Below are 14,155 nucleotides of genomic sequence, written 5' to 3' on the forward strand. Positions count from 1 at the left end.
TGACCCATCACGGAGACAACTCAGGACATAACTTGAGTCAGTGTGAACTCTTCCATGGCCCTAGGTAAACCTATAGAGGGATGTGTCTTTGGCGCCCCCTGTCCATTCCAGGGAGGAAATACAAGTGAGAGCGGAGAGCTGGAAAACAGGGTTACCCTGGGGCACGGGTAAAGCCAAGGGAACACAACTGTTAGGTAGAAGGGGAGCAAAGGTCTTAGGATTCCAGGATTGTAGCTTCTGATGGCTGCCCCAACTTTGGGGTGTTCTTAATCTTCATATTTTTAGGGGGTAAACTTTACAAATAATATACTACATTGCTTTTAAAAGGTAGAGAATTTTAGTGAAATTATGAGAAAATTAAAAACAACAAATGAAGACATTTTAAATTACAATGAGAGTTAAAATTTTTATTTCTTCATAGGTTCAATTTAAAAAAAAAAAGAAAAAAAAGGGGGAAATTTCTTAAATCAGCAACAATCAGGTCCTTAATCCACTTTCAAATCTTTCCCCACCAGCATGGCAGTCACGGGGTGCATGCTGGCTTTATGCTCTTGGTAGGTGCGGACAGCTTGATCGTGAGATTTGTCAAAGGCAGCAAGATCCCTGCAGAGCAAAGAAAAAGAGAGACAAAGGGACAGAAAAGTCACGTCAAAACCGAGGTTAAATTATAGATCAGAGCACGGCAGCTAAGTATAGCACCTGAGTAAAACCAGACGGCTCTGTACAAACTCCGTATCAGATACCGGTCCATAAAAGGGCAGGCCACAGATATTTGGAGAGGGTTACACGGAGGAGCCAGAGTGGTTTAGAGGTGGGTTACAGGGAGGAGCCAGAGCGGAGGGGTAGTAGCTACTGCCAAGGAAGTGTGGAGGTATAACCGGCCTCATATGAGAACATGGACTTCAGTACTTTGTCTTTTAAAAGGAAATGCTTTCCAAACTTCTTTTTATCAATCACTTAAGAGTCTAAACGTTCTAAACCATAAAAAGAATTTCTGAAAACTTCACACAGTGAGAGTGAAAAAAGCCAACCACGGTTAAGCAGCGATGGCAAATAGTCGGCGAATGAACACAAGGAACGTAGGATTAACCATTTTGAGTATGGCCAGGAGTTTCAGGCTACAGACAGATTATTTATTTTCCCCTTTTCCACATTCATTTATTTCTTTACGGTGTGTGTGTGTGTGTGTGTGTGTGTGTGTGTGTGTGTGTGTGTGTGTTAGTACAGGTGTGGAGGTCAGAGGACAACCTGTGGGAGCTGCTCCTCTTCCACCATCCGACTCCCAGGGACTGATTTCAGGTTTGGCAGCAGGTACATTGCCTGTTGAGCCATCTTGCCAGCCCCAAAGGGTATATTCTTTATTTGAAGTATACGTCACTCGATTCAAAGGTAGATATGGGTTTTATATGGAAAGCCAGTGAAGCCTGCTTCAAAATACCTTAAGAAGTAGTGTTGTGGTCATATTTCAAAAACCAGGTAATGGTGCCGGGCGTTGGTGGCGCACGCCTTTAATCCCAGCACTCGGGAGGCAGAGGCAGGCGGATCTCTGTGAGTTCGAGACCAGCCTGGTCTACAGAGCTAGTTCCAGGACAGGCTCCAAAGCCGCAGAGAAACCCTGTCTCGAAAAACCAAAAAAAAAAAAAAAAACAAAAAACAAAAACCAGGTAATGGTTTGCATGGACAAAATTTTATCATTCTTAGGAAATGAATGCAAAATTATCACGAGATTTTATGTCACTGATTATAATATTTTAGTAGTATGGAGCAAATACCTAATCAGGGAACTTAGCGGATATCCTTAAATCACATCTTGCTGCTAAAATACATTCCACCCCTCCCCTCCCCTAAGCCTTCCTCTGCTATATACATCAAGCGACACTTGACTGGAGAGCTTGCTCTTTGTGCAAATTCCTTTGCATTTAATTTTAGACTCTTCCTTGGCCCCACGCGCCAAATTTTCTTTCAGAAATCTTTCTGTGTATCTAAGACTGTCTTGAGTCTATTTCCTTTTCATCTTGCCTAGCCCTATGGTAGCTAATCATACATCATGCTCCTGAAACTGCTAATGACATTCTAAAATTTAAATGGTCACAAGTACCAATTTCTTATTTATGATAACAAACTTGAAATAACACTTAAAAGTGTGTTATAGATGGCATTTTACAACGTTATTTCTCCCATCAGGCAGGACCAGGTATTGAACCTCGGGTCTCAGGCATGCTTAGGGCACCCGCCATGGAGCCATGGATATTGAACCTCGGGCCTCAGGCATGCTAAGGGCTCCACCATGGAGCCTCAGGCACAGCCCTTTATGCAAGTATTTAACAAGAAACATCTTCCCGTTCTGCTTCCCATCCCTCCCTCGGGTAACTACGAGGCACAGCCCAAGTCAGCCTTACTTGAATAAAGGTCGTGTAAACTTCATCCTTCCTTGCTCAGTTGCCATTTTTAGAGCCAAAGGAATGGCTTCCTCCCATTTCGATTGAATGCAGAGCCGTAACCATCTGAAAGAAGGATTTTTAGGGGCGCAGGAGAGAAGATGAGGAGGGGAGGAAATGACCAATATAAACTAAACGCGTATACTATAGATAAAAGCAATCCCATTATAATTATATCATGTACCTTTATATCATCTGTCCACATCTGTACATACACAGCTAACACCTGCATTACAATCACACCGTGCACCTTTACGTCATCTGTCCACACCTGTACACACACAGCTAACACCTGCATTACAATCACACCGTGCACCTTTACGTCATCCATCCACACCTGTACATACACAGCTAACACCTGCATTACAATCACACCGTGCACCTTTACGTCATCCATCCACACCTGTACATACACAGCTAACACCTGCATTACAATCACACCGTGCACCTTTACGTCATCCATCCACACCTGTACATACACAGCTAACATCTGCATTACAATCACCTGTGCACCTTTACGTCATCCATCCACATCTGTACATACACAGCTAACACCTGCATTACAATCACACTGTGCACCTTTATATCATCTGTCCACATCTGTACATACACAGCTAACACCTGCATTACAATCACACTGTGCACCTTTACGTCATCCGTCCACATCTGTACATACACAGCTAACACCTGCATTACAATCACACTGTGCACCTTTACGTCATCCGTCCACACCTGTACATACACAGCTAACACCTGCATTACAATCACACTGTGCACCTTTACGTCATCCATCCACACCTGTACATACACAGCTAACACCTGCATTACAATCACACTGTGCACCTTTATATCATCCGTCCACATCTGTACATACACAGCTAACATCTGCATTATAATCACACTGTGCACCTTTATATCATCCATCCACATCTGTACATACACAGCTAACACCTGCATTATAATCACACTGTGCACCTTTATATCATCCATCCACATCTGTACATACACAGCTAACACCTGCATTACAATCACACTGTGCACCTTTACGTCATCTGTCCACATCTGTACATACACAGCTAACACCTGCATTACAATCACACCGTGCACCTTTATATCATCCATCCACATCTGTACATACACAGCTAACATCTGCATTATAATCACACTGTGCACCTTTATATCATCCGTCCACATCTGTACATACACAGCTAACACCTGCATTACAATCACACCGTGCACCTTTATATCATCCATCCACATCTGTACATACACAGCTAACATCTGCATTATAATCACACTGTGCACCTTTATATCATCCATCCACATCTGTACATACACAGCTAACATCTGCATTACAATCACACTGTGCACCTTTATATCATCTGTCCACATCTGTACATACACAGCTAACACCTGCATTACAATCACACGGTGCACCTTTACGTCATCCGTCCACATCTGTACATACACAGCTAACATCTGCATTACAATCACACTGTGCACCTTTATATCATCCATCCACATCTGTACATACACAGCTAACATCTGCATTACAATCACACTGTGCACCTTTACGTCATCTGTCCACATCTGTACATACACAGCTAACATCTGCATTACAATCACCTGTGCACCTTTACGTCATCCATCCACATCTGTACATACACAGCTAACACCTGCATTACAATCACACTGTGCACCTTTATATCATCCATCCACATCTGTACATACACAGCTAACAACTGGAGAAGAGAAAGAGGAGGGGCTGGTTCTTGGGAAAGATTAAGTGTTAGGCTTGGCCTATTAGAAGTGTTCGTGTCTTATCAAGTCAGTTTATGAAGTAACCCTTACACTACAAATTTGAATCAAGGATGGCTAACATATCACAGAACCAAAGGTTTCTAGCTGTGGCCATTCAGAGTTTATCTGGCTACCTGGGAAAGGAAGCCTATTTACCACTGAACTCTCCATTCTAATTTTTTTTTTTAAGTTGAGGGTAGCTTAGTGCAAAGTCTAGCAAAAAGATTAATATCATCATGTTATAGATCACAACTATCCCTTCAAGACACTATGATGATCTATGTTGATGGACGGGACAAGGGATTGGCAGGACTCCGGGGCTCTCAGACGGTTTTCCCTTTCTCCACGGTTTAAGCTAGCATTCTGCTTTCTTCCACAGAGACAAGTTAAAATGATGTACCTGAATCGAATTTCAGAATTGTTAATGGCATTGAAGTTGTACACCTCTTGCATTCGCTTTATGTGCCCCAATGGAAGAGGTGCCTAAGAGCAAAATGAAGAAATATGACGGATCATTTCAACAGGATTCCCTGGAAGAAAGGAGCTGGAGAGAAATTCTTAGCCACATTAAAGTCCTAAATACCTTAGAATATAGAAAATACGCTGGGTAAAAGAAGCAGATGCACAAATCTCTAGCAACTGACTCCTGAGGAGGATGTTCTCCTGGGAACATGGGGACAAGCTACTTGGCGGAGAACTCTTGAAACAAAGGCTGGTTATTCTGCTCAGACTTTCTCGACCATTCCGGAATCCTTTAGGTTCTCCCCCTTCATCCTACGTCGCTTAAATTTATCCCACCCTTTAGATAAATCACTTTCCTTACATGGTTATCACTGGGTTGCCTTGGCTGATTGGCTCTATCTTTGTCTAGCCCTTTGAAGATCACGTTTGGATTATCTATCGCCTTTTGAAAAGGTAGTCCATAGCCTTTCGTATCACAGACCCCTTTGAGATGAGAAATATGGGCTCTGTCCTTGGTGGGGTGGGGTGGGGTGCATTTACCATACAAACGCAAACGCATAGATCTGGGGGATGCTTGGCCCGCCTGCGCTCATGTTAACCCACACTGAAAGGGGAAACGCGTTTGGTAGAAGGAAAGGAGATGAGTTCAATTTGGACAGACAGAATCCGAGACGCCTGGAGGGCAGGCTGAGGTCCCTAGAGAGGTGCTGCCTCCCATTTCCTCCCACTGTGGCCTCCTTACCTGACGCGACTGCCTAAGCGCGGCCACTTCCATGCTTACTAACTGTACTAGGCCTATTCCAAGTTAGTATGTTAGCTCCCACGTGGACATTTCAATCCCCAATCCGTGCTGCTGCTAGGCCAGCCAATGAAGGTCACCTCCCAGACTCCCATTTTGCCACGCCCCTTCCCATCAGCCCATCCGGTTTTCCTCTTCTCCATCCTAGGTCACACTAGTGGCACTATAGAAAGCTACGAACCTGATGCCGGGTGCCCTAAAAACAAACTCTTACTCGTGTGGCCTCAATATCTTCTGCGAGGTTTTGCACCAATCCCAACAATCCCAAAGGAAATTCTGGTTCAAATCCCCACACCCCTCTTCTCTAGGTCCTTCAATGGCAGATTTCCCTTTCCTTCCATGTATTCTTCCGGTTACCTGGGCTTGAATTTAAAACCTACTTGGATTAAAGTCTACTTGGATTCCTTCCTGAAAAGCTCCAAATCCAGTGAGCCACAAGACACTGTGTTTTCATGCTGTGTGTGTGGTCTCTCTCCCCTGATCTGGTCTCTCTTTACCTCCTGACGCCTTCACGTCTCCTGCAGGCTCCATTTCATAACCCGCAATCTAATCAAAGCGACTCCGTTTTAAAGGCCTTCTGACTGGCCAGAACAGAATCTAAAGGTCTGGGTTTCAGATTTGAGATGTTTTACAGGTGACGTCTCCGGGCTCTGTGAACTTCCTCACCCAGCCCTACTGTTTGTCTGGAGAGCATCCGCCCCCCATCCGCGGATGCTATCCTTCTGCTAAGGTCCTTCAGAAGTCCTTCCTCGATGATGGCTCCTGTGGGCACGGCAACTAGAACACACTTCCCGCTGCTGCCAGTGGCACACACCTTCCCCTCCCAGCGGCTCAGCAGCTTTCTAGAACGTGTTTTGATTTGGCATGGTACTAATCAGATCATAATTCAACAAAGGCTTTTTCCTTTAAAAAAAAAAAATGGAAGAGCGGACTATGTCGTTTCTTTCCCCACAAGGTTCTTCACGAGTACTTTGTCCTGCGTTGGGGACAGCGCACACACTGTGCCTCTGCGTCCACGCTCGTTTCCAGGGCTGGGAGCGGCTGCTCACCTTCTGAAGCACTTGCGCCAGGAACTCGTTCAGCTGATGGGATGAGAGATCCTTCAGGTCCGCGATGCTGAACAAGTTCAGATCCTCCTCTTTGGCCTGAAATAAACGTCGCCAGGTTATTTCTGTTTAGGTGTAACCTCGCAATATCGTTAGTCTGATGCAAAAGTAAAAACTAGGAAAAACCAATAAATTTGCATCTGAGCTTACATAACCCGATATTAAGTTATGACGACCTAAGAGGCAGGAGGTTCCTAAACCCCACATCACTTAAGAAAAGGCAGACTCGGGCTGGGCGGTGGCGGCGCATGCCTTCAATCCCAGCACTCGGGAAGCAGAGGCAGGCAGATCGCTGTGAGTTCGAGGCCAGCCTGGTCTACAGAGCGAGTTCCAGGACAGGCTCCAAAGGCTACACAGAGAAACCCTGTCTCGAGGAACCAAACAAAAATAAAACAAAAACACACCAAACAAAGCAGACTGTCCACAGTAGGAAGGCAGGAACCACCACTCCTTTTTGCTCTTCAGACATTGTTTGAACCACGAGAAGCACAGTGATTTCTGAAGCAAAGAAGCATTACACAGAGCGTGCCAACTCTCTTATGAGCCAATCTGATACAGAGGTGACATTTTATAAGCCAGATGAGAGTGGGGCGGGTCTTCCACGGACCCCAAGATGGCTCTGCTTCTCACACTTGCGGTGGCTCAGAGCCACCCACGGCTTTATGGCTCTTATGACTTCCACTTGTTGTCAACGTATATATCCTTTTTTATTTTTACATGTATGTGTGCACATGCAGGTATGTGTGTCTGCATGTGTGTGCATGTGTGTGTATGTGTGTGCACGTGTGCGTATATGTGTGTATGTGTGTGTGTCTGCATGTGTGTGCATGTGTGTATGTGTCTGCATGTGTGTATGTGTGTGTGTCTGCATGTGTGTGCATGTGTGTATGTGTCTGCATGTGTGTATGTGTGTGTGTCTGCATGTGTGTGTATGTGTGTGCACATGCGTGCTCTGAGTGTGAGTGAACCTGTGGCCAGAGGCTGGCTCTGACTGTCTTCCTGCCCACTCTTCACTTCTCCGAGGTGTGTTTTCTCACTCAACTTGCAGCTCCTGATTCGGCAGTCTACTAGGTAACCAGCTTATTCTAGGGGTACCCAGTTCATCCTGGGGGACCCCCATCTCTGCCTGCTGAGCACAGAGATTAGAGGAACAGACCACCGTGCCTGCCTGCCTTGTATGTGTGCGTTGGGCATCCGGATTCCAGTTCGCATGCTTGATCAGTAAGCACTTTAGCCATTGAGCCACTGGGTGTGTGTGTGTGTGTGTGTGTGTGTGTGTGTGTGTGTGTAGTCCTTTAATATTTGGGAAAAACCAACCAAGAAAGTACCCGAGAGAGTACACCCGTGGTTACCAACTCTGTCCCTGTAAACACTGAAATGTTCATAACCATCCGCCTTTCACTGCTGGGCCTAAAGCAATATCAGAGCGGAGAACAACAGCGTTTCTCTAGCACCAGACAAGCAGGACAGATTGTTCAGATGCCGTAAGAGGGTTCCAGGAGACGTTAAGGATCCTGTTACCCACAGAAGGCTCTCCTTCTTCTCACTCAGGCACACCTGCGAGCTAAGGCAGATGGAATTAAACGAGCAAGGCTCGTGTGCCAAAGTGTGCAACTAGGCTTCTCTCCTGGAATGGAAGCAATTAAGCCTTTTTAAAAGAAAACCCAGTATTAAGCTCCCTCTAACCGAACTCAACACGATTCCAGGTATAAAAAAAAAAAAAAAATCCAGCCGGGCGGTGGTGGCGCACGCCTTTAATCCCAGCACTTGGGAGGCAGAGGCAGGCGGATCTCTGTGAGTTCGAGACCAGCCTGGTCTACAAGAGCTAGTTCCAGGACAGGCTCCAAAACCACAGAGAAACCCTGTCTCGAAAAACCAAAAAAAAAAAAAAAAAAAAAATCCACAGCAAGGTATGCGTGCGCACAACTGATGTGGTACGTCCTTCTGTACGCTGTGAGTATGTGTTGCTTTTATTGGTTGATGAATAAAGCTGCTGTGGCCTAGGGCAGGGCAGAAGAGAGCCAGATGGGAAATCCAAACAGAGATAGAGGTGAAAAGAAGGCGGGGTTGAGAGAGAAATGCCAGCAGCAGCCAGAGAAGCAAGATTGAGGTAACAAGCCACGAGCCTCGTGGTAAAATATGAACTGAGAGAAACGGGTTAATTTATATGTAAGAGCTAGGCAGTAACAAACCCAAACTATCAGCCAAATAATTATAATTAACATTAAGCCTCTGACTGATTATTTTATAAGCGGCTGCAGGACTGGGCGGGACACAGAAAAGTTTCTGGCTACACACAACCAACCATTCTCCAAAAGACAGCCACTTGAAGACTTCATTCCCTTCATTTCCTCCTGAGGAGCAGCAGAGAGCCCCAAACAACACTCAGGACACACGATACTGGACAGACACTCAGCTTTTCCACCTCTGCTATGAGTCTCCAAAAAGCTTACAGGTTACAGGATTTTAAATGACACCTCCTTCCTTCCTCCTTCCTTCCCTTTCACCTCCTTCCTGTCTGTCTTTCCTTCCTTCCTTTCTGTTTTGACAAGGTTTCATGATGTAGCTGGCCCCGAATTCACAACCTATGCCCTTCTCCTGCATGCCGGGACCACAGGTGAGCGGCAAAGCTGGGCTAAATCAATCTTCCACTGGTGTCCGGCTCTGTTTTCCTGCCTTATCGCTCTTGCTTTATCTTCTCAGGTTTTCTGACGCTCTACTCTCTTTTCTAATATTCAACATCTAATCTGTTTCGAGTTCTTTTGCTGGGGTGGGGAATAGTGGTAACTGAACCCGGAGCTCGAGCAAAATAAGGACGTAGCCTGCCACAGAACTTCAGCCCGCTGACTTCTCAATGAGTTACAAAATCAAACCCCCAAGCGCTCTCTCCAATCTGTTGGTGTTTCCCTCGGCACAGCTCTAAAAAGCAGAGCCAGCGACTGTATGTGAACGGCTCCTGAACCCCCTCGCTGGCCTTCGTACCCGAGCTGGCTTTTCCATCTTGGCCGAGCCTGTCCTTACCCTGACAGATTAATGGTCTCAATATAAGATTCCACTTCTGCCTACAGATGACATCTTTAACTCCTTAGCCTGATAAGCTTATTTATCTTCCAATCTTGTTTCCCCTCTATCAGTTCCTACGTGGACACGTATCCAACAGGGAATAAACGTGGACGGCCCTGGGGACACAGGAAAAAAATAGAGCCAATCCCTGCTTGAGAGGAGCTTTCAGTCGGGTAGAAGGGACAGGCAAATAAATAAACACAGCAAAGCTTTCCTCGTGTCAAGTAATCAGCATCTACCACTCTCTCCGTGAAACAAACCGCTCCTCGTCCAGGCCATGGGGAACAGGCACTCAGAGTGTGAACCATCCCTGTCATTGGCTCTCACTCCCCTCATCCGTGTATTCCTAGACTAAGTCAGCCAGACATGCTCCTGAACACGTATGCCAGCTGTGTTGGCATTACAACCCTCAGCGCACAGGTAAATTAATGAAAGATGGATGCCAAAGTAGAAGATGGTCCTGTATAGTTCTGTCTTGATGCAGCCTTTTAAACAAAAAGCTATGTTTAAATACCACTCCTGGACCCCAGAATGTCCCCCTCTACCTCTCCGGCCCACCCTGGTGGGGATGGAGGCATCTGAGTTCCCCGCAGGGTGGGGGGTTCCCTGTGTTGAGTCCGTGGCTCTGCCTGCCTCTTTCACACGCTGCTCACTGCTCAAACTAAAAGTGATTTGTGCAGAAATCTAATTTCTTTCATTAAACTACAGACAACCCAAGGGCAACTCCATCTCTGCTTCTTTCACAGTGTGAAGCTCAGAATTCTGTATGTGGAAGATGGCCAAGGAATGCCAGCCAAGCGAGCTTTAAAGATAAATTTCAGACAGCAACGTCAACACTTGTTGCAACCATCAAGAGAAAGTGATTGTTAGGTTTTCTCTTATTTTCCATTCCAGAGTCATCTAGGGTACACGTCCAGTCTGGTTTCCCTGGGCTTAAGCTGTAGTCATATACCAGGGCACGAGTCCCGTCTGGTCTCCCTAGGAGTATATTCTAGTACATATATGAGGAAACTCCTCTTTAGGAAGCTTTGCGGAAATGAACAACAGCTAGCAACCAGCAGAACCCCTCAGTCCCTCCCATTCCACAGTTGGCTTTAAACACTCACCCAAGACCACTTAGATTTACCCATAGGCGTTTGAAGCACACCTCATGAGTGACGGGGGTAAAGGCAATATCTACCCAGGGAAACAACTTATAACACAGCCACGCACAATTTAAAGTACCCACACACACATACAAAGACATCTTTGGACAGTTCAGAAAAGAGCGAAAATCACGCATCACTACTTACAGTGACCCATCTTTGACTTAAGGCAATGCAAGCATTTGTCAGAGTCATATCATAACTGCAAAGACGAAAAGATATTAAAGGTTACATTTTATAAACGAATGTATCCTTTTGCATAAATGCAGTTTTGTGCTATATAAAATACTTAACATTTAAAATCTCTTTAAAGCTAAAGAGCTCCTCAGTGTTAGGAGGAGGAAGTCCACTAGAGTCACCTAGGAATGCCCCAAATCCCAGTGGGTACCGCACTGGATAGCATACAAAGAAAGCTCTGGCTGTCCTCCGTAGAGAACACAAAAGCATCTCACACACCCAAGAGGGACTCGGGATGGGAAGAGCACACCTAGTGCTCTCTGCCTGGTGGCGACAGCTCCCGGCACTCACAGCAGCATGAAGAACACCAGGTCCCCATGCTCAGGTCTTTCACTTTGAGATGTTCCAAACCTTCCATCACCTAGCAAATCTACAGGCAGGCCAGGTCACAGGCACTGTTCCAGATGCCAGACCCGAGAGTCCAAGGTCACCATGTGAGAACCTCACCCCTTCTTTTATGGAAGGTGGGATTAACCATTAAGCAAAACAAGCTATGTGGGTATGTCGGTACGTGTGTACTCCCAGCTTGAATGTCGGTCTTGCAAAACATCCCCCTTTATCTAAACATTAAGCCTCTTTCCTGAGAAATGCTTCTCAGTGACAAGAGATACACTCACTGCTATTGGGTTTTTCTATTTTTCTATTATTCTCCCATTCTTTTCTGGGGAACGAACTGGGAGCCCGCTCACAATTCTTTTGGGTCTGCTCACAATTCTTTATCAGTGCATAATCACCGTAATTGGCTGCCCTTGGCCTCTGGTAGGAAGCCCATCCTGAGCGCTCTATGTTTCAATCTGAAATGTCCTCCAAAGCCTCGTGTGCTGAAGGCTCGGTCCTGCTATTTAGAAGTGACTGGACTATGAGGATCAGGCTGTTAGGAGGGGAGGCTAACGTGGAAATAGGTCTCTGTCTGCCCCCACACTATCTTCTCTTGTGTTCTACTTCATCACAGACAAAACCATGACCCCAGACGGAAATATGCCCAAACTAGGTCTTCTCGAGTCATGTCAGGAACTTTGTTCAGCAAAGACAGCTGAGTAACACCAGGGCCAAGCAGCCACTATACTGTCATATGGTAGTCAGGCAAGTGAGAGGAGAGGGGTAGTCAGGCAAGTGAGAGGAGAGGCCCGCTGCTCCCCAGACTGTAAGGTATCTTCTCCTCTGAAGACCGATTTCTTTATTTAAGATTTATTCATTTACTATGTATACAGGCACCAGATCTCATTATAAATGGCTGTGAGCCACCATGTGGGTGCTGGGAATTGAACTCAGGACCTCTGGAAGAGCAACCAGTGCTCCTAACCTCTGAGCCATCTCTCCAGCCCCCAGCACTGATTTCTTAAACACCAAGACAGTGGGAAAGGTTTGGCTGGCGTCTTTCTTAGTGTTCTGAAACTTCCTTCTCAGTATGGTTTGGAAGTTAAAGATTAGCTCGGGGAAAAGAAATAATCCCCTACTCACAAAAAAGCCCTAGGAGAAGCAATGTGCAAACCAGACTCGAGCCTGACTCTCGCGGTGTGCACGGTGAAGTGAAAGGAACGACGTGCAGCCACACACGCAAACGCAAAGGCGCAGAACACAGCGCCTAGCAACTCTCAAATGCAAGCTCCTTCCTGTGCAGAGAGGTTAAGAGATACCTCCAAGAGGAAGCGGTTCCTAAGCTGACATTGGAATTATCCATGCAGAAGGAAGTGTGTGCGTCCGGGCATGAAGCCTGAGGGAGTGTGGAGGGTCTGAGAGGCCCTAGCCCTCCAGCCTGACAGAAGCAGGGGAGTGTGTCGGGAGCTACATAGTCCCTAAGAAAGGAAGGACTTGGCTTACTCTTCCCTAAGGCGCTCACCACCCTCATGTGGAAACTCAGCACCCAGGAACGCTCTCAATCAACTCAACAGATCTGTTGTGTTGGTAAACCACAGAAACAGCTTTTGGCTTCAGGGGAAAGGTCTAGAAACCTAAGCCCCCCCAGCTCTCTTTGCTGACTGGTAACGGTTTAAGAAGAACATAGGGTCCTTCCAGATACACTGAGAGCGCTAGGGTTAGGGGTCTCCAGTCTGCAGCCCTCAGGCCACATGTCCCGAGATGGCTGTGCCTGCAGCCTAACACACCGGTAGCCGAGCGTGCCGCAATGTTGCGGGGCAATAGCAAAAGGCTCCACGCTCCTGGAGGAGCAGCGTGAAGGAAACAGGTCAGCAGGTGGGTACTTACTTCGGTTTGACAGGGGGCAGGCCAGGAGAATAGAGCCAGGCATTCCAATCCACTTGATTGAGAAGATCCACCTGTGAACAGGAAGAGCCCTCAGTTCCTGAGAGGACGACTTTTCCTCAGGTCAAAACAAACAAACACATGAGCAACTGAAAACAGACTCAGAAGGGATCAAAGACACAATTTACTCTGCTCTGCCACATCACGATAACTTCTAAATCTTATTACATTTTATAATTAATATTAATTTAATATTAAGCAGCAGACCATCACCATGTCTACTTCTGGAATACAAACATTTTGACATATGTAAATAATTCAAAATGACTGAATCTAGCTAATTAACATATACATTTAGTCATTACTAGTGTTCTAAAAGAGAATTAAAGTATATAAGCAAAATCCTATGGCAAATTCTGAACCAATACTATAATTAAGTAATCTAAGTAGCCTAGCAAATAGTTTATAAAGCTATACTGGGCACTGAAAACAAGAACTTAAAACCAACCTTATCTTTAAAGTGGGAATACAGGAAATCCTTCCAGTCGTCAGTGGTTACACTTTTGTAGGAAAATTTCTCAACATAAGCCTTTAAGAATCCTAGAAACACCTCTAAGAGGAAAAGAGAAAAAAAAATTGAAAGAAATGAAGAAAAAGAAATCAATCCACAGAAAGGCAAGTCTCAGGCCTTTTTAGTGGGTGACATTGTTCCCGTAACCACAGACAACAGAGAACACTCTGAGAGCCACAGAGAGCTTCTGACAGTGAAGGAACGTTCAAGAAAGGAGATGTGCACTCGGGAGGCAGAGGCAGGCGGATCTCTGTGAGTTAATGCCAGGACAACGTAATGAAGACACAGAGCAGGAATCATCCACGCTCTAAAGCAATCACCCTCATGACGAG

General features: G+C 45.8%; 1 protein-coding gene across 2 annotated transcripts in view; it reads right to left on the reverse strand.

Moving 5' to 3' along the window:
* Positions 1–379: 379 nt before the first annotated feature.
* Positions 380–14,155, reverse strand: part of Lta4h (leukotriene A4 hydrolase) — a 34,483-nt gene continuing 20,707 nt past the window's right edge. The window contains exons 13-19 of one of the 2 annotated variants that reach the window (XM_075954090.1): positions 13,761–13,864; positions 13,256–13,326; positions 10,961–11,015; positions 6,549–6,644; positions 4,639–4,721; positions 2,400–2,504; positions 380–603 (exon numbers count right to left, since the gene is read on the reverse strand). In XM_075954090.1, the coding sequence (XP_075810205.1) occupies positions 486–603; positions 2,400–2,504; positions 4,639–4,721; positions 6,549–6,644; positions 10,961–11,015; positions 13,256–13,326; positions 13,761–13,864 (632 nt within the window). In that variant the 3' untranslated portion in view covers positions 380–485. The remainder of the gene's footprint in view (positions 604–2,399; positions 2,505–4,638; positions 4,722–6,548; positions 6,645–10,960; positions 11,016–13,255; positions 13,327–13,760; positions 13,865–14,155) is intronic. The other variant, XM_075954091.1, reaches the window with a different exon arrangement.

The sequence above is a fragment of the Microtus pennsylvanicus genome, chromosome 20, assembly GCF_037038515.1.
Source record: "Microtus pennsylvanicus isolate mMicPen1 chromosome 20, mMicPen1.hap1, whole genome shotgun sequence".
NCBI lineage: Eukaryota > Metazoa > Chordata > Mammalia > Rodentia > Cricetidae > Microtus > Microtus pennsylvanicus.